This window comes from Poecilia reticulata, chromosome 2 (assembly GCF_904066995.2).
Source record: "Poecilia reticulata chromosome 2, P_reticulata-male-v2, whole genome shotgun sequence".
NCBI classification, from domain to species: Eukaryota; Metazoa; Chordata; class Actinopteri; order Cyprinodontiformes; family Poeciliidae; genus Poecilia; species Poecilia reticulata.
The window spans coordinates 41,973,018-41,992,462 of record NC_088831.1 but is presented as its reverse complement, the minus strand read 5'-3'; the positions used below and the strand labels follow the sequence as shown (position 1 = coordinate 41,992,462).

The following is a 19,445-nucleotide window of genomic DNA, read 5'->3' as shown; positions in this document are numbered from 1 at the left end:
AAGAGTAAAAGCTGTTATATCAAACCTGATTATGGCCACAAAACCTTTGGAATGAAAAAACATTCAAACTTTTAATAACTAAATATTATTATGAATCTTTTTTCCAGATGTTATTTAGCTATACAAATAAAAACAGATTTGATTTGCCTGATAAAATAATATTTAAGCAAATAACTTTCATTTTGAAGTTATATTTCTGTGGCCCTGAAATAGTTTTGGCAGACCGTATTTGGTCCGCAGGCCTTAAGTTTGTACACGTGATAAAATTAGGAGAACAAAGTCATAAAATTACCAGAATAAGGTCATACATTAGCAAAAAGAAGAAGTAATCTTGTAAATTAGAATAATAAAATGGCTTCAGATTCAGTTTTTAAAATAAGGAAATAATATTTTTAAAATGTCAGCTTCAAATATGATTAATTGGAGATAATAACTTTGAATCATTTCAAACTTTCGTGAACGATTGTGAGTGACAGTCTGTCAGGTCTGGGTAACTTTATCAAAGCTAAACTCGAATTAAAAAAACTTTTTACTTGTAATTTTATGACTTTAACCTGCTGATGTGACTTTTGTCATGACTTTATTCTCCTAATTTAAAAGAAATCCTTATTCGGCCCTTCTTGTTTTGCCTTTAGGAGCAAAAACATTGCATTTCTATGACAGTGTATTAGGACCGCTTCAGATAAAAAACATTTTTTTAAAGTACATTTCACACACAAAAAAACAACAAAATCTGACAGACATTCTGAGATCAATCTCAGAAATTTTCTATTAATTTTCTAATTAAAGGAAATTTCTGAGTTTGAAAAGTTAAAGATTTTCTAGAGAAAAAATCCCAAAATTTTCTGGTAAAAACTCCAAAACTTTAAGACTAATCTAAAAAAAAAAATCTAGTGAAAACTTTGAAATTTCTGAGTTTCAAAAGTCAAACAAAATCAACTTTTCAAACAGAATTTTGTCAAAAAGTTTTGAGATAGATCAATATGTTTTTTGAATTTTTTGTAGCAAATTTTCAACTTTTCAAACTCAGAAATGTTTTACCTTTTTTCAAGAATTTTTCAGATTTTTAATTTTTTATTATTATTTAGTCTTTTTTATGGCTTTAACACACTATCCTACATTTCTGTGCAGCACAAATAATCTACTAAACTAAAAAATACATTTATTGACTTTCAAAATGTGACGTTTTTCTAAAGCTTAAGAGAGCAGTCTTTTATTCTGAAGGCTGATGTAACCTTTCACGTCTGAAGCAAGCTTTTATTTTGAAGGCGGGCCGGAAGCAATGCGTGTAAATGGCATTGGAAAGTTCGTGTTTTCGTCATCCAGGAGCGGCAGCTGTTATTATTGAACTAAGATTTCGTTTTTCTTTCTGAGCTTTGATGACTCGCCCCGTGGGAACACGTGACCTCCGTGAGTCGTTCCCAGTTTAAGCCGATATTTGAGTCTTGGTTCTGTTTTTAACTGGGAAGCGGTTCTCCAGTAAACATGAGGACGGGTTAGAGTCTCTGCGAACTTTCGGACCGTTTTAATTCTCAGGATGTGATTGTGAAATCAGCTGTCGGCTTTATTTGTGAACGTTTTCTGATGATCGGATCTTGTCGGAGTCGGATCCCTGAAGAATGAGCAGATTTCCTCTAATCTTCCTGATTCTTCAGCTCCCTTCAGGTGAGGAAAGCGCGTGATCCAGGTGGAATTGCTCTTCTTGTCACGTTTACTCAGGTGTGTCTCCGCGGTTCTCCGCAGCTGTCGCGTCCCTTCCGGCACCGGTCAACCTAAGGATTGAGTCTCTGAACTTCAAGCATGTCCTGCACTGGGATCCGGGACCTGGCAGCCCTCCTGGGACACAGTTCTGGATATATAAGAACAGGTAATTAACCCCACTGTCCTCGTCGTCAGATTTTCCCGTAATCCCTGGAAGTGTCTTTTTGAAGTGTCATTTCCTCCCCAACATCTGAAACTGGTTTACTCCCGTTTGCTTTAGCAGCAACAAATATATATATAGCTATATATCCAAAACATACCGGTGTACCGCTCTGTTCCGAAAACAAGAATGCAGAAAATATGGAAGGCAATTAGAGCCACTGAAAAAAAGGAATTCAGATTTTTGATCACAGAAGATTAAAGTCAAAACTCTGAGAGAAAAACAAGTCAGAATACTGACAAGAAAAACTGAATTTTGCGGGAAAATGTCGGAATTATGTGAAAAAAGTTTGACTTATGAGGAACAGAAGTCAGAATTCTGCAAAAGTCAAATTCTACGAAAAGTCGCAATATTGAGAAAAAGTCAAAATTATATGAGAAAAAAATCTGAAATCTGTGAAAAAGTTGGAAATCTGCAAAAAAATTCTGAATTCTGATGAACAAAAGTCAAAATGTTGCAAAAAAAAAGATAAAAAGGTCAGATTATATCAAACATCAGAATACGTTTGGTATAATCAGTATTCTGAATTCTGCAACAAAAGTCTGAATTTTACATAAAAAGTTAAAATTCTGAGGAGGAAAAGTCAGAATTCTTAGAATAAAGTAATAATTCTGTTTTTTTTCCCAGTGGCCCCAGTCCTCTTACACAGGAGAAAGAAATTTCAGAATTAAAAAGAAAAAAATTCAGTTTTATGGATGGAGCGATTAGTCGGGATTAATCGTTTATTGAAATACTCATCAACTAATTTAGTAATCGATTAATCGTTAACTGATATATTCCGATTAAAAAAGGATATGTACTGAACAATCCCAACATGTTCAGAGTTTTAATTAAGCAAAAGCTGCACAAAAATACATACATTTTCCATATAATAAAAACCCTTTCTGTATAAATATGCTTTAGCTTCACCCAGTTCAAATCTAAAAAAGGAATGCTGTGTTACTGCATTTTAGGCAATAAAATGTTTATTTTCTTAATTGAAAAAAGGAATTTAATTGTTTATTTGCGTCTTTTATTGCATCTCTAATATTGTATGAAAATCCTGAAGAATTTGCCATTTCTGTATCCGATTAATCATCAGAATAATCGATTAATCAGTTTCTAATATACTCATTAGTTGCAAGCCTGTTCTGTTTATGTAACTTAAACACGGTAGAGGTTCTGTCATGGCTGGTTGCTGCATTTATTCCTAGATATTGATCCGTTCTTAGGGAAAACTTGGTGATAGTGTGAATAAATTGGATCCGTCTAGCAGGTGGTTGAAATAGTTGGTGTTTGAGGAAATAATACAAAGTTTTTTTAATCACCCTGTTGGGAAACACTTGACTATAAGATTTAATAATAATAGTTCACTTTAAATTACAATAAACTCAGAATATTATAAAATATTTAAAAATGTACACCATCTGTATGTCGTAAAGTGATCTCGGATTGAAGAAAAGGAGAAAATGTGTCATTAAAATCAGTTTCTGCAAAGTTCAGACCAAAGTTTTCATTTTTATGGCTGTTAATTGAAACATTCCTTGTTTAGGTTTTGTAAAGTTGCATCGTCTGCCTTGGGGAGTTTGTTTTGCACGACAGCAGAAAATTGCAGGATTTGCGTGTTTAATAATGTTTTCCGTCTGGTTAAAATAAAACTGACCGTCACAGATAGAAGTTTGTTTTTTCCCCAACATTTTTTTCTTTGCTACAGGAAACGTCTCAGTGCTGACTTGTTTCCTCTCAGATCATCAACTAAAACACTGAGTGACATTTCACCAACCTCGAACTTAAACCCACCGTAGTTCCACAGAAACCGAACCATGCGTCAAATTAAAGCTTCTTTTTTTTTTTTTGCTGTTATTTTTTTCTTCATTGTTCTAAACTCCCCTTGGTGTTTCAGAGGGAGTTTCCACTGCTGCCTGCTGCTTTTTCACAAACAGACAGATTTCCTCTTTCTGTGAGAAACCTACCTCGCAGACGTCTGAGCTCCTGTGAAATGAAGAAGAACCAGCTCAGACGCTTCGAGTCGCGCCTCATACCAGAGTCGCCCACAAAATAAATCCCCTGCCTTTCCTCGGCTTTACTTGTGGTTAAAATGAACATATAAATAATAATGTTGCAGATTATTCCTGTAAGGAAACACTGAGCTGTTCATTTAAGGAAGTGGTTTGGGACTTTATATCCTTTCCTAACTGTAAAACTTCCTGTCGCATTCCTTCGTTATTCCCAGCTGTGCCAGCCCCTTTGCCTAGCAACCCCGGCAGAGTTCCGCCCCCTCATCGCCTAGCAACCCAGGCTTCGTCAGCTGTTTTTACCTCCTATATTTGCACTGATTCAACCTGGTCGTAATCTTCTTTGTGAAATTATGTATATTCAAATATTTTTACGAAAACAGAAAAATGTTATCCCATATATTTTTATATTTTTATCTTAAAAACATCTGTACATTGAGAGAAAGTGGCACTGAAGTCAAATTCCTTGTTAGTTTGCACAAACGTGACCAATAAAGTCGATTCTGATAGTTTATGCAGCAGCTCTTAAAGCTTAAAGTTCTTTATGATCCATCATCTTTTACCTGCAATATTAGCATCAAGCAGTTTGCTGCATGTGAAAGAAACTGTTGCTGATTCGAGAGTACAATGATTCTGGGAACATCTGCTTGTCTTTTAGAGATTTAAAGGGAACGCATAATTCGAAATTTACATTCTTCACATTTTTATATTTCCATTTATGCTGTTTCTAAAATCAGCCAAGTCGTTTTAAAAAAGAAACACGAGGACATTTTTTGTCAATAAGTTCATGTCTTTTGGTGTCTGGAAAGTGAGCCGTTTCAAAACTCTCTGGAATCACAAATCAGCAGGCACTGCCCGTTACCTAGCAACCACAGTGAAGTCTAGCCCGTTACCGAGTGACCCAAGAGGAGCTCCAGCACTTTTGGGTAGCTGGTTTTATTACCGCCGTACAATGGCTTCTGGAAAAGGAAAGTGTCTTGTTGTTGACTCACCAACCAGAAACCACTTGCTGTATTCTTGGTGGTTGTGCAGGAGGCTCTACTTCTGCTTTTCAAAGATGAATGGTTGCGTAATTGTGCATCTGTTTGCAGATATTTTCTAGGCCATATGAAAACGCTGAGTTGGCCAGCAGCGGCTTATTTGGTTTTAAAGTGACAAGATTCCCTAAAACAGCTAAAATCTTATTATCTAAGAATAATTTTGTGCGAAAAAGTGTAATCATCATGTTTTGTATAGATCAAAGACCTATCCTAACCTTCTGAAAGATTTTAAAAATGATAAAATTGTTAAATCTGTGTAAATTTATTCTTGTTTTGACAAAGTTTCCCTAATTTTTTCACATTTTAATATATTTATATCTATAAACGGCAGCACTTTGGGAGCTGTTGAAAGCTGCTGATTCTTTTTCTCCCTTCAGCCTTTCACTTCTGTGGCACGCTTTAAATAAAAAACAAAGTTGTACTTTCATCTCTCATTATTTGCATGTTGTTTTTGCATGTCCTTCCATCTATGTTCATTGCACCTTTACCAGATTTCCTTAAAGTAGCTGAAGGCTCTCTGGGCTTGTAGTGTTTGTGTCCCTTTATTTTTCCTTTCATGGTTTAAAAGTGCAGAAAATTTAGCTGAACAATCATTTTCATGTCTACAGTGAATCCTGGTATCAGTGGGGATTAATGACCACAACCACCGAAAAAACACAAACAGCTGAAATTTGTGAATACTTAAGACCTTGAAAGGTTCACAACTGCCTATTTTTAAAGTTCAAATGAAGCTGCAGCTAACAATTATATTAGTTGTTGATTAATCTATCAATTTAGTCTGATGCTTAATTGGTTATTCGGACAATAAATCTTTTTATTCTGATTAATTGTTTGTTCTGACGATTAATTGGTTCTTCTGGTGATTAATTGATTGTTCTGGTGACTAATTTATTAAAAAATTGGCGCATTCTGTAGATTTTTTTTATTGTGGTTAGTCAACAGCTCGTGCACCACAACCACTACAAATCCCAGAATGCTCTGCTGCATGTTATCTTGTCAGTTTGGACCCGTAAGCCCCTCTTCCTCTGCTGGCATTCAGTGGTGATCCTCCTCTATGCTTGTTCCTTTGTCTGCAGCCTTTAAATACATGCAACAGCTGGGAATATGTTCCTATATTATTATTATTTGTACAACATGACTTCAGCTGTCCCTTTAATTGGTTTAACATTTAATTTTCTTTAAAAACTCTAATTTTCACTGATAAGCTGTGGTGAGTCAGTTTTCCGTAATCTCACTTGGCTGTTGGATCTGGTTTTACCCTCTGTTGCTTTATCTACTATAATCAGCACCACAAACTTGTTTGAACACTGATTTTTATCAAGCAAAGTAACTCTGAGGCATCCAGTTTCCACAGGTTGCTTTAAATCAAACCTTCAGGACATTTTGTTCCTCTTTTATGAAGGGAATGAAGAAGTGAGACGTGAGCAGATGTTTTCTGCTCGATTTAAAGTTGCCATATTCGAGTTTGTGGTTTGCAGTTCAAATTCTCAGGTTTCCAGGACGACCACATCTTACACATTTCCCAATATCGGGGTCATTTTTTTTAGAACATAAACAATATTCCCCACTACTCTGCAGAATAAGATGGATGTTTTTGTGTGTATTTTCAATATGTGGCGCTCTGCAGGAGCGCCGTGCGATAGGGGGCGCCATAACTGGTAGAAAAATGAATTCTAGTAGTTGGCATTTTCTGTGTGTAGGAGCCATTTGTGTGCACCATCGTTATTATAGTTAAATAAAACCTACAAAATAACAGAAACAGAAATAAAAGCTTCATCTGATAAGTAAAGGAAAAAACTAAGTAACTGGTATTGTGTGTTTATGTAACTAAAACATACTGAAATTATACATGTAATGTCTTTTGTTTGTGTGTTTATGAATTTATTTATTAGTCTTTCAAACTAATGAGAATTTTTTTTCCACACACAAGCAGTTTACGCCAGCTGTCGGTAGATTACGGTACTCCATTCTCCACCTGCTAGTCCACAAAATGGCGGCGGCAAAAGTTTGGATTAAACACCAGTCAGTTAAATGTTCAACAATAATTTAATACATTTTTTAAAAATGGTATCTTCTATTGAGTATTCATTACCCAATACACTATCACAATAATAAATAGTAATAAAATATTTCTGCATCTAAAAATGAACCAAAGTATAGAGAAAACTAAAACTATTACTTGTTGCAACGTGACGAAAATGTTAGCTTAGCCCTGTAGCTAAGCTAACATTTTAGCTTTCAAGATCTTAAATGTATGAGATGTAAAAGAAAAAGGGACACAGTACTTTGCTACAACTTATCAAGAGAACGAGATATTTTCTACCTGTTGCTCGTTGTTGTCTCGTCTCCCCAGGTCTGTTAATGTCGTGCGTAAAAGCGAAACCACAAAAACAAGAGTCACTGTTCAACTTCACAATCAGCCAGTTTATTCAAACAATCAAATGCATAAAATCACACAAACAGCTCAACATGGTCATCAGATACCAAAGTCAGAAAGGAAACATCAAGTACCTGAGAAAAAAAATGCAAAATACGAAGACTTGTCTTCTGAGAGCTGTTCCAGTTCCACCCAGTGATCTGACCAGCTGTTTTAGCTCAATTACTTTTATATCAAGGCGTATTTCTACTGTCTGATGCGTCTAACGTACCGTTTAGAGGTGATCTCAAACAGCCGAAATGATGTGTTGCTGTTTGTACGCCAGAGACCATGCAGGTGGTGCCAAGGCCAAGGGATGAATTCATTGCTGTCCAAGCTATCCTCCCTGCGTACTTTCCCAGGGTATGAACAATAGATGTGTTCATTTCATGGGGAAACATTTTACTCATAGAAATCGGGACCAAAGTTTATCATTTATCTGTGTTTCTCATTTCAAACTGGTTCCTGAACCGCACAGAGCTCTCCTGACCTCTCCTCGGCCCCAGGGCATCAAAAGGCAGATTTTTATTGCAAAAGTTAGCACACGCTTCATATAATACCTTTAAACTCGTAGAAAACAGACATGAGCAGCTTCATTACTAAAACATCTATTACAGTCAATATTTTCTGATTAGTTTTCTACTTTGGCTGTAATGAACTAGGAGAATTTTCAGACTTAAATTTCTTAAGAATGTGATCTAATATAAAAAAAACTCAACAGCATAGACTAATTTTAATCTATATCTAAGAAAACTGCTCTACTGATTAAGTTATATCTTGATTAAATCATAAGTCTAAATCTAAATTGAGGCCTACTCAAAACAATTATGATCAATCTAATATTTCAACATGCACTAAAGTTAAGCATAATTAAAACAAGCATTATTAAATTAATATTTCCAATACAAAACAACAAGCACATTTCACAGGTCAGAGAAAAGTTTTAATAAAAAAATAGTGAGGGACACGGAAGCAGGTCAGCTAGCTATGCTAGCTTAAATTTGTCAAACCATGGCAACGGGTCTGTGCGTGGCGTTGTGGAGAAAAAATTAATATGAGTGGTTTTAAGTTGTTTTTAAAATGTTTTTCTGCGTTATTTTCCCCATTGCTGTTGCACAAAATTAATTATACGAAACATCCAGGTTTCATTTTGTAAGCGGAATTCTACGGTAACGGACTGCAGCATTGTGCGCATGTGCGAAATTTCCGAACGTAAACAATAACATGCCACGTACGTGTCTGTAACTAATAAAAAATGTGCAAACACACTCTTAAAAACCTAGACCATCAAAACGTTACAACAAAATAAAACTAAGCTATAGTAAAAAAAAAAAAAAAAAACGCCTGTTTTGTGCCTGCATTCACTTCAGAAACTGTTTCTGTGAGTTTTTCAGCCTTGGTGTCCTCCACGGTCGACCGCGACCTTTTAATCCGGTCACGTTTTCACTCAGAGCGTAGTGTGTCTGTAAACATGCGGTTGACTGGAGCCCCTTTGATGGAACATCTGACACATGGCGGTTGGTTTCTGACTCCCTCCGAGGCGTCCCTCCTGCAGTGAGAGCTGTTTCCATCCCCGCAGCGCCTGGCTGGGCTGCTGCCACCGCAGAGCCCCGCTGCTCTCTGAAAACGCCACCTGGATGTGGTTTCGGTTTCAGGTCGCCTCGCCCTCTCAGGCTTCGCGTCTAGCTGAACAATGTGATTCATTTTTACATGGAAATCATGATGAATGTGGCATTTTTAACGGTTTTTTGTTCATCATCATATCTAGCTGATCACTAAAAATCTGAATTTCTGCATTATCTTACTGATTCCAGGTGCATTTAATACTGTTCTGCCCTGCAAGGAAATAAATGGAGCTGGGAGTTCAGCATATTTTAAAACGATATCTGTGTGACTGTGGCGCAAAAAAGAATGGGCAAAAGGGGCGCTGCGCTAGAGGGGGCGCCATAACCATGGCAGAAAATGGCATTTTCTCTATTCAACAGCTGTTTGTGTCATAGTTACCTAGAAATAACGAAAACTGAAATTGAGAAGACATTTTTGTTAACTGAAATACGTAAAAACTGTAATTATTATTATTGTGATAATGATAAAAAGTGATACGAACTATGTAATACTCTATGGTTGCAGGTGTGCGTCATTAGCCTGTCACGATTGCAAATTTTGCTGGAGGATAAATTGTCCCAGAAAGTATTGTAACATAAATACTAATATTCTCATCCTGAGACAATTTTCAACTATGATAATTATAATACTAATGGGATATTAATGCAAGTACACACTCAAATATGAAAAAACTTTAATTTCTAAAGAATATTTAATACCAGAAAAAATAATTTATATCCAAAATAACCAAAATTGCACTTTAAATATATTAATCACTCATCTTAGACAGGGAAAACAGGCAAAAGGTGCAGCTACTGCAGACTAACTACTTCATACATGGTGTCAAATGTTTGCAAAGTTTTTCAAAATGTTGGCTTTTCACTCTTAAAGGGGAGCATCTATTTAACTATTGTTGTCCAACTGGAAATTATGAAAATCATTTTAATTAATCATGTAGCTATTTGATTTATTGTTTAATCTAATGGGCCTATGCTTCACAGCAATTATAGCCTCACAAATACAAATACTGCTCTTAAAAAACATAAATTTGTAATACACTTCTTTCATCAGCCACATAAAGAACAGAGATTAAAACGTAACAATCCGAACATTAGTGATAGTTTGGGGGTTTTCTTAACATTGGAATTTGTTGAAATAACAATAAATCATTATCTTAACCATGATAAGAAATGTATCAAGCTATAACTGGAATTGGAAATAAAAATCAGATATGATTTGATCGGGATGTTTTGCTGCTGGTTTAACTTTACAGTAGAATCAGTTCCCTAAACTTCACCCTGTTTCCAAATCAACCTCTAAATCATCACATGAGGATCTTATTTTAAACATGTGACCCAAATCCTCCCCCTCAGATAAAAAACATTTATTCAAGTGATCAAAAACAACTCAGGAATCACAAGATTCAAATATTGCATGAAACTGCTGAAATCTATATTTTAAAATAAAGTTTAAACAAAATGCAAATCTATAATTACCATAAACTGTGATTATAGCAGGCAAAGATTTAAAAGTCTCAAAGGAGAAAAAGTGGCTGGTGCTCTTACTGGAGTGTGGATGTTAATGTCACTGGAATAAAAGGCCTTAAAATTAAGCAATAAAATCTTAAAATCAATCCTGAACAAGCCAGAACCAGATACTTTTAGTAGCTTGGTTGGTGTGTAGGCGATGCAGAGATGATTTATCTAACCCAACAAGAATCCAACCGAGAGTTAATGACAGCATGAATCACTTTTTCAAGATCTTTGGTTGGAAGATCTGACGTCATCCTGGAAATTTCTCTTAATTGGAAAAAAAAAAGGATTTCACAGCAGTCTGCACAACTTAAAATAATTGGAGAAAAAAAAAACTGATTTCACAGCAGTCTGCATAATTTAAAGTAAAACATATTCCTGACAGCAAAGGGTCAAGATTGTCATTTCCTTTTCTACCTAGTTTTAATATAATTCAGACAGTTCAAGAGTGATTATCTTGCTAAATTGGCAAGTAGATTTGAATATCAACAGCAAGATGGTGGATCAGAATATCCACTACTTTTAGTGCTACATGCTAAAAGTAGCATGTAGCTACTTTTAGCTACATGCTACTTTTCTTGGTCCTCTATTCTAGTGGACCAAGAATAGAGCCTTGAGGGACGCCACAAGTGATAAAAGCCATAGAAGAACCCAAAATAAAAAACTGTTCTTTTGATACCGGGCCAAGTTGGGACAGAAAAGTTCTGCGGTCCAAGGTATGACAGGCAGCTGAAACGCCGAAAAGCACTAAAACATGTGCAGCCAAGTCCTGCTTTTAAATTGATTCCCGTTGCTGAATAATCGCACCAGACTGGAAAAAGAACAAGTCAAAAGCATCGCTAAACTCCCCCTACTGGTGTCAGAGCATCTGTTCAGCTGTTTCTTTTGCTGCGCAGATGTGAAATTAACAGTTTCTGTTTTCTTTGGGATTCATGACAGAAAGGTTTCTCAAAAACCAGTAAACTCAACATCCTGCAATTTGAAACTGAAACCCGAGAAGAAGCACGAACTGGCTGTCGAGGCTTCCTACAACAACACAAAGTCTCCTCGCTCTACAATCACCTTTCAGCCCTTAACAGAAAGTAAGTCAACATCTGCACATGAACTCTGAGCCTCATAAAGGTTCTAATATTCCTCTATGCTAAAATATGTAAAATATGTAAGGATGGCCCAGGTCGCCCAAATTTGTTTCACTACTTATCAGCAAAGACTGAACCACAGGGAACGGTTTCCGTTTGACTTTTATGTTTTAACAGATGAGAAAAGCCTTCATGCATAAATGTCTATGAAGCAGAGCTGAATGAAAAAAGGAGTAAATCTGTCAATTTTAGTTGAATTCGTTTTACTTTAGAAGGTCAAAAGATTTCCACATTCGAAAGCTGGGGACTTTCAGAACTCAGAAATTTCCAAGTAAAAAAAAAGAAAAAAAGAAATATGTCATTAGTCTCAATTTCTGAGTTTATTTTAGCAAATTTATAACTTTACAAACTCAGGAATTTAAACGCTTTTTAAATTTACAAAAGACAACATTTTTGTCTTTTAAAATTTCCATGTATAAAAATTTCTAGATTTTTTTCAAGAAAATTTCTGAGACTAATCTGAATTTCTAAGTTTTAAAAAGCCAATTTTCAACTTCACAGAACCAGAACTTACCAAGTTTTTATTCTAGAAAATTTGAGTTTTTTTCAGCAAAGTTTAAACTTTTTAGACTCATAACCTTCAGTTATAAATAATCTCAAAATTTCTGAATCTATTATAGCAAATTTTCAACTTTAGAATTTCAGAAATTTCAATGTGTTTTTTTTCTAGAAAGGTTCTGCATTTTTTTTCTCTAGAAATGTGTCAGCATGTGTCAGAAATTTAAAATATTTCTTAAAGAAAATTGCTGAAATTAATCTCAAAATGTAACTTTTTTTTTTTTGCCATAAATTTTCTCCTCCTTTGTTTCCGTCTACAATGGCCCTTATAGAGTGTTGTATAAAACTAACTTTAATTTCGTTCTTGTGTGAAAAGCTGTGATTGGTCCTCCGCTGCTTTCGGTGGCCGGATATGGGACGTTCATCCAGGGGAACATTTCGATGCCTGATTTAGATCCATACACAAAGGATGAAGATATAAACTATGATTTCAGCTTCACAGTCCTGTGGAGGAAAGGAAACGGTAGAGAAATTCAGGTAAAATACTTATATCAAATTTCTCTTTTATACAGCAAATATTTCCTTCTGATTTCCTCCTGTGTGCAATCTCTGTTCTACTTTTTTGCGCAGGATTTTCTTTTCTTTTTTTGAGGCTTTACTTTACAGCTAAAACTCCATTCAAAGATTAGTTAAAAAAATACCTTCCAACATTTTAAACTACAGATTTAATCTACGTAGGAAAGGAGGATGCTGTTCATATGTTTTTACCTGATTCACCTAACATGTTTCAGTCTTTATCAGCTACTTTTCAGATATACACTGATCAAAAAAAATAAAAGGAACACTTAAACAACACAATATAACTCCAAGTAAATCAAACTTCTGTGAAATCAAACTGTCCACTTAGGAAGCAACACTGATTGACCCGACGAGGGTCCTTGTTGTCAATCAGTGTTGCTTCCTAAGTGGACAGTTTGATTTCACAGAAGTTTGATTTACTTGGAGTTATATTGTGTTGTTTAAGTGTTCCCTTTATTTTTTTGAGCAGTATATATTCGTCTCACACATTGGTCAATAGTATCCACATATCTTCTTCTTGTTGGCCATGGGGCCACTATGCTTTCTGCACTTGCCTACCAAGATGGCGTCGTTCAGATTTGTGTGAACGATGTATTGAATAAATTGGAATCTAATCGCTCCACATCATTTGAACTGTTTGGGCTAAAATGAGGCTCGGAGGAAAAATGGAAACATGATTCACTCCCAAACCCTTCGGTCAAGTCTGGACGGATCTGTTCAGCTGCTCCGATTCATAATCATGTTTAAAGAAAACATGAGTCAGCTGAAAACACAGAAAAAAACCGTGTGGATTTATATCTCAATTATTTTCAGGAGCTGGAAACTCATAGAAGGATCTTCAACCTCAGCAACCTGGAGAAAGATGTGGAGTATTGCGTGCGGGTGCTTCCCAAGGCCCGATCGAACAAAAACACGCAGCCGTCCGAGTGGAAATGCATCTTCACCAGCATTTCAGAACCAGACTACGGTGAGCTGGACCGCCACAACAGATTCTGTTCAATGAAGTACAGTACACTGCAAAAACACAAAATCTAACCAAGTCGTTTTGGTTTAGTTTACACTGCAAATATCTTAGTACACCTTAAATAAGACAAAACTAACTTACAAGAAACTTTTCAGCAAAATATATGAGCTTGTTTTAAATCAATAATTCCTTAATATTCATGAAAAAATTATTAATTCCACTTGCAAATTAGTATTAAGTCATTTTTCCTGTTTATAAGTGAAAACAATCTGCCAATGGAACTAGCACTATTTAACCAATATTAAGGAATTGTTGTTTTAAAACAAGTTCTCAGACTTTCAGGTGTACTAAGATATTTGCAGTGAAAACTGGACCGAAAATAGTTTTTTACAGTGAAAATGCTGTAATAACAATGTAAAATGGAAACGGTTCTTCAACATACTCTGCAAAACCACATATTTTTGGTTTAATTTCTACTGCAAATACTTTTATACACTTGAAATAAGACAAAACTAACTTACAATGGTCTTTTCTGCAACATATAGGAGCTTATTTTAAATAAACAATTATTGAATATGGATGAAAAAGTACTGGTTCCATTGGCAATTTATTTCACTTATAACATGGTAAAAAGTCTCGTTTTAAGGGAAATAATCTGCCAAAGAAACTTGTAAATGTTCATCAATGCAAAGCAATGATTGATTATCTTGCTGAAAAGTCACTTATAATTTAGTTTTTTCATTTCAAGAATTCTAAAATTCTAGAAACTAGAAAATTATGTGATAAGATTTTGTATTTTTGCAGTGTAAGTTCCAGCCCTCTGAGTTTAAAAATAGGCGTTTAAACAAGTTAAATCCCAGTGTGATGTCAGAGGGCAGATCCAGCATTTCCAGTCTGACTGAATTCCTCGTCATTCCATGATTGTTTTCAGGACTGTTGGTTTTAGTCGTCGTCACAGCTGTTTTGATTTCCTCCCTGATTGGCCTGATGATGGGAATCTTCTGCCTCTACTACACCGGATTCCTGTGCAAACTAAAGGAAATGCCGGCAGCCCTGATGGTGAGACAATGATTCACCTGTCGATATTCTGGGTCACCCTTATTGTTACACTGTAAAAACACAAAACAGTAACATTTCTGATTACCTGGCTTCATACACACACACACACACACACACACACAGACAAGAAAACTTCTGAGATTGATGTGATTTTTTTTTCTAGCAAATTTTCAACTTTCCAAACTCAAAAATTTCCAAGTTTTCTGTAGTTGTTTTAGCAAATCTTTGCCTTTTCAGAAGTTTGAAGTCTCTTTTTTCTATAACACTTCTGAGATTAATCTCAACATTTCTGAGTTTTTTCTAGCACATCTTACACTTTTCAAAGTGTAAACTTTCCAAATTTCTTTTTTAGAAATTTCTGAGTTTGTTCTCAAAAATTCTGATTAATTTTGTAGTAAATTTTTGACTTTTTAAACTTTTTTCTAGAAAATGTCTGAGTTTTTTGATGGAAATCTATTCCTTTTTTTCCATCTATTTTGGCCCTGATTTGCTGCCATACTTCTGACCCTTGCATCTCTCCAACCACAGTTCATTTCCAGTTACAGTTCCTGTTTCTGCCTTCTCATTTCCTCTTCCTCAGGTCGTTTTGAGGCAAAGCTACGTCCTAACCCTGAGTACCACGGACATCAACCGGGTCACCATCATCCCCCAAACGGTAAAAACCAGAAACCGCCCGGCAACGTCTCCGTCTCCCGCCGGGGACGCCAGCTCTGAGGACGAAGACGGCGATGAGGAGGCTTCAGTGAAGCTGTACATGGACAGAAACGCAGAACTTTCCACAGGCGGCGGTTCTGCTGACGTGATGAAGGGTGACTTCATGGAGGTGGAGTCCAACCAGTATGAGGCCAAAGCAGAAACTCTTTTTATTTATGATAAAGATCAATCTGGAATGGAGGACTCCATAACTCAGCAGGAGGAAATCAAAATGGAGACTCTGGAGTTCTCTGGAGACGTCAACCTGTTCTCCGTCACCCTCGCCTCAATGGCTGCTTGCGATGAAGACGAGGTAGAGGAGGATCAGGACTCTGGAAGCTCTTCCATGGACTTTCTGAGGACTTACACCCTGAAACCTCTGAGCCAGATAGACTCTGAAAGCAAACGGGACGATGGGATTCGTCCGCCAGAGTCGGGACAAGATGGCAGCTGCACAGAGTCCTGGATGGACGAGGAGGAAGAGGAGGAGGAGGAAGAAGAAGAGTTCTCTGAATATCTGACAAATAAATGAAATGTTTTCTCAAACTGGAGGACTGCACGTTAAAACAGCATGTCCATTTCTGATTCTACGACTCTGTGTGAACCAGCAGATGGAATAATCACCCACATGGCAAAAACACAAAATAACAAAAAAGTATTTTTATTTAGTTTCTACTGCAAATATCACTTAAAATCAGACAAAATTAACTTAGAAGTAACTTTTCAGCAATAAGAGCTTCTTTTAGGTCAGTAATTTATTAATATTGATGAAAAACTACTAGTTCCAGTACGTTCACTTATTTCACAATCAACAGGCACTGCACCGTTACCTAGCAACCCCCGCTGAGCCCAACCTGTCGCCTAGCAACCCAGCTCTATTTCTACTGGCAGATTATTTGACTTGTAACAAAATGTTTTTCCCTTGTTATAAGTGAAAAAATCTGCCAGTACTTTTTATCAATATTAAGGAATCATTATTATAAAACAAGCTCCTATATTTTGCTGAAAAGTTACTAATAGGTTACGTTTGTCTTATTTTAAGTGTACCAAGATATTTTCACTATAAACTAGACATAAATACTTGGTAAGATTTTGTGTTTTTGCAGTGTGGATGATTATTCCATTTGTCGGTTCACACACAGAATTGTAGAATCAGAAATGGACCTGTTGTTCTTCTTCAGCAGGTCCATGCGGGTTGCTTTGGAGTCGCACAGAAGTCTGACTTTTGTCGCATTTAATTAATAGTTTGAATGACAAAAAATTCATTTTCATTAATTTGAGCATCAAAACATGCTGTGTGAATGTAGTCTTAAAATGTCTAAATTTTTCTCCAAAACTACTTCAGTAAGAAGACGTTTACTACAGGTAACACACTGACTCCTGTCAATTACTCCGCATAACCCTGTCCCGATAATATCGATGTGACGTCGTCTCCAGTTTTTAAACTCAGACCGACTGCAATCACCTCTAATCGTAAAGCTCTCTTCACATTCCCACTGTTTGCAGTCAGTTTGTCAGATCTGTCCAGTTATTTAATCCAACCCTAACGGTATCGGTGCTCAAAGTTTTTACCGTCTGTATTTTTGGATTTTCTGCAGCGACATTTCACGTTTTTTGTGATTGTTCGCATTTCAGTTCCAGTTGGTTTTTTGCTGGGTCAAAATGAAACCGGACTAGTGCCTTAGAGCAAAGACAAATGTTTATCTGCTTCACCTGTTTTAAAGGTGAAAACAACAAAATAAAAATCTGTTAAAAGTTTCCACTGCGCCTCCTGTGTGATCTTTTTGTTTTCTGATATTTTCTGACTTAAGAAAAGCAATCTTTCTGAATCTGGACACTATGTTTCAGAATGAGGTGGACTTTAAGTCTTAGATGACAACATCACAGTGGACTGTTTTCCCTTCACCAGAAACTAAACCAAAAGGAAAAGTGTTCTGGGATTAGATCATTTTCTCACAAGTGTTACTTATGGCCGACCATATAAAATCTAAACACTTTAACACTGCAAAAACAAAATATTACTAAGTATTTTCAGTCTAATTTCTAGTACTATAGAAATAAGACAATTTATAAGTAACTTTTTCACAAGATATAAGGGCTTGTTTTAAATCAATAGTCCTTTAATACTAATGACAAAGTATTAGTTCCACTGGCAGATTATTTCTTATAATGTGGAAAAATATCTTATCTAAATAAAACAATCTGCCAGTGGAGCTCAACTTATTCATTAATGTTCTCCTACATGTTGCTGACAAGTTTTGTCTAATTTTAAGTATTAATTTGCACTAGAAACTACACAAAACCATGTTAATTTGAGATTTTTTTTATGCACATTTTTTTTTATTGTACCAACGAAAAATTGACATTCCTTTTTCCTGCGATGTTTTCCAGCTCCTCTTGGGAAGTACTTAGATATATTCAGCTAGCTAGAGCATAGCGAACATATCGAGCATGTCGAGCTAGCTAGCTAGCTACTAGTTATGTTAGCTACACATCTATCGAAAAAAACATGGTATGTTAATACGTTATAATTTTTTGCAACATATGTCTTCTCCTTCCTGATTATTTCCAGATAAATTATTTTATCTCAAGGAGTTTATTATTCCAGATGACTCACATGATACATCAGCATTTATTTTATTATCAATTCAACAGAAGTTAAATCAAAAGTAAAAGTGAGAGAACTGCCCCCATTAGGGAGCCTCTAAGTGGGGCAGTTCAGTAAAACATAATCACAACAGTTCAACTGTTCTGGCTTTTAAAACAGCTGGTCTTTCACTTCGTAAAACCTGATGGGTGGAAAGTCTGAAAAGGATTTAATAATAAAAATAATAAAATTGACTATGTGGATTCCACCACAGTGTATTAGGGCCTCTGTAGATGGAAAGAAGTTAATAGGAGTAGATTTCCTCCAAAACTCAGGAATGTTTAGATTAATCTTAGAAATTTTCAAGAAAAGACTTGGAAATTTCTGTGTATGAACATTTGCGAGAAAATATCAGACATTTTGAGATTAATCTCAGGAATTTTTCAGAAAACGAGGACATTTCTGAGATTCAAAAGTCAAAATGGTTTTTTTTTCTAGATAAATCTCAGAAATTTTCTGGAAAAAAATGGAAGTTTCTAAGCTTCAAAAGTTGAATATTTTGAAAACTTGATTTTTCAGCTTTTTGACAATTTCAATTTTCAATAATGTTAAACTTTTAAAAAGTCAACACTATTATCAGATATTTTCTAGAAAAAAAAATTTCTGAGTTCAAATGTTGAACATTTTTTACATTTGAAACTCAGAAATGTGGGTGTTATTTTATTTTATTCAGATAAAACAATACTTAATCTGAAGTTTTCTTTCAGTTAATTTTGTGCATTTTGACAGACTTATCTTATTTCATTTTTTTGTCTTGTGTTCTTATTTGTTATTAATTTTACGCTTGTATTTTATTATACATTTGGTCTTATTTTCCTCTGATTATAGTGTTACATATTTATTTCATTTTATTTTAGTATCATTTAGAGTTTTGCTTAATTTTTTTCACAGATTTATTTGATTTTCATTTATTACACTTATTATTTAATCATATTAGTAGTAGTTTTTGCCTTAATAATGTTTTAAACACCTCATAGAGCTACTTTAGTTTATTTTAGTTATTTTGCTCTTACAGTATTTTGTATTTGCGTATTTAAATAATTATTTTGTGAAATGAGGACTTTTATACTGATGAATAAAAAACAAGTCAGAAGTCTTCATATTTTTCCTGTTTATATGTTGATCAAGAGTCTTTACGTTCAGTCGAAGTTTAAGGTTTTTGTTTACTGATCATTTTGTTAAGCTGAGCCAGAGTTAAAGTTTGTTAAAACTGTAAATTAAACGATTTAAACTGTAAATTGTGAAGCTCTTCGCATAAAAGGCTGGGTAGGTCACATGACTTCCTAAAAACCGCTTCTATTATGTTGCATTTATTGTCAGTCGGACGTTTGGTGTAAAATCTATATGCGGAAAAAGAA

The 19,445-nt window shown here is 35.3% G+C and overlaps 1 protein-coding gene across 1 annotated transcript; it reads left to right on the top strand.

Annotated features, from left to right (window-relative positions):
• Positions 1 to 1,122: 1,122 nt before the first annotated feature.
• crfb1 (cytokine receptor family member b1) lies at positions 1,123 to 17,198 on the top strand. The gene is made up of 7 exons (XM_081604683.1): positions 1,123 to 1,665; positions 1,744 to 1,867; positions 11,448 to 11,590; positions 12,522 to 12,682; positions 13,538 to 13,691; positions 14,620 to 14,747; positions 15,328 to 17,198. The coding sequence occupies exons 1-7, from the start codon at positions 1,620 to 1,622 to the stop codon at positions 15,970 to 15,972; spliced, it is 1,401 nt and encodes a 466-aa protein (XP_081460809.1). The 5' UTR covers positions 1,123 to 1,619; the 3' UTR covers positions 15,973 to 17,198.
• The last annotated feature ends 2,247 nt before the right edge of the window (positions 17,199 to 19,445 follow it).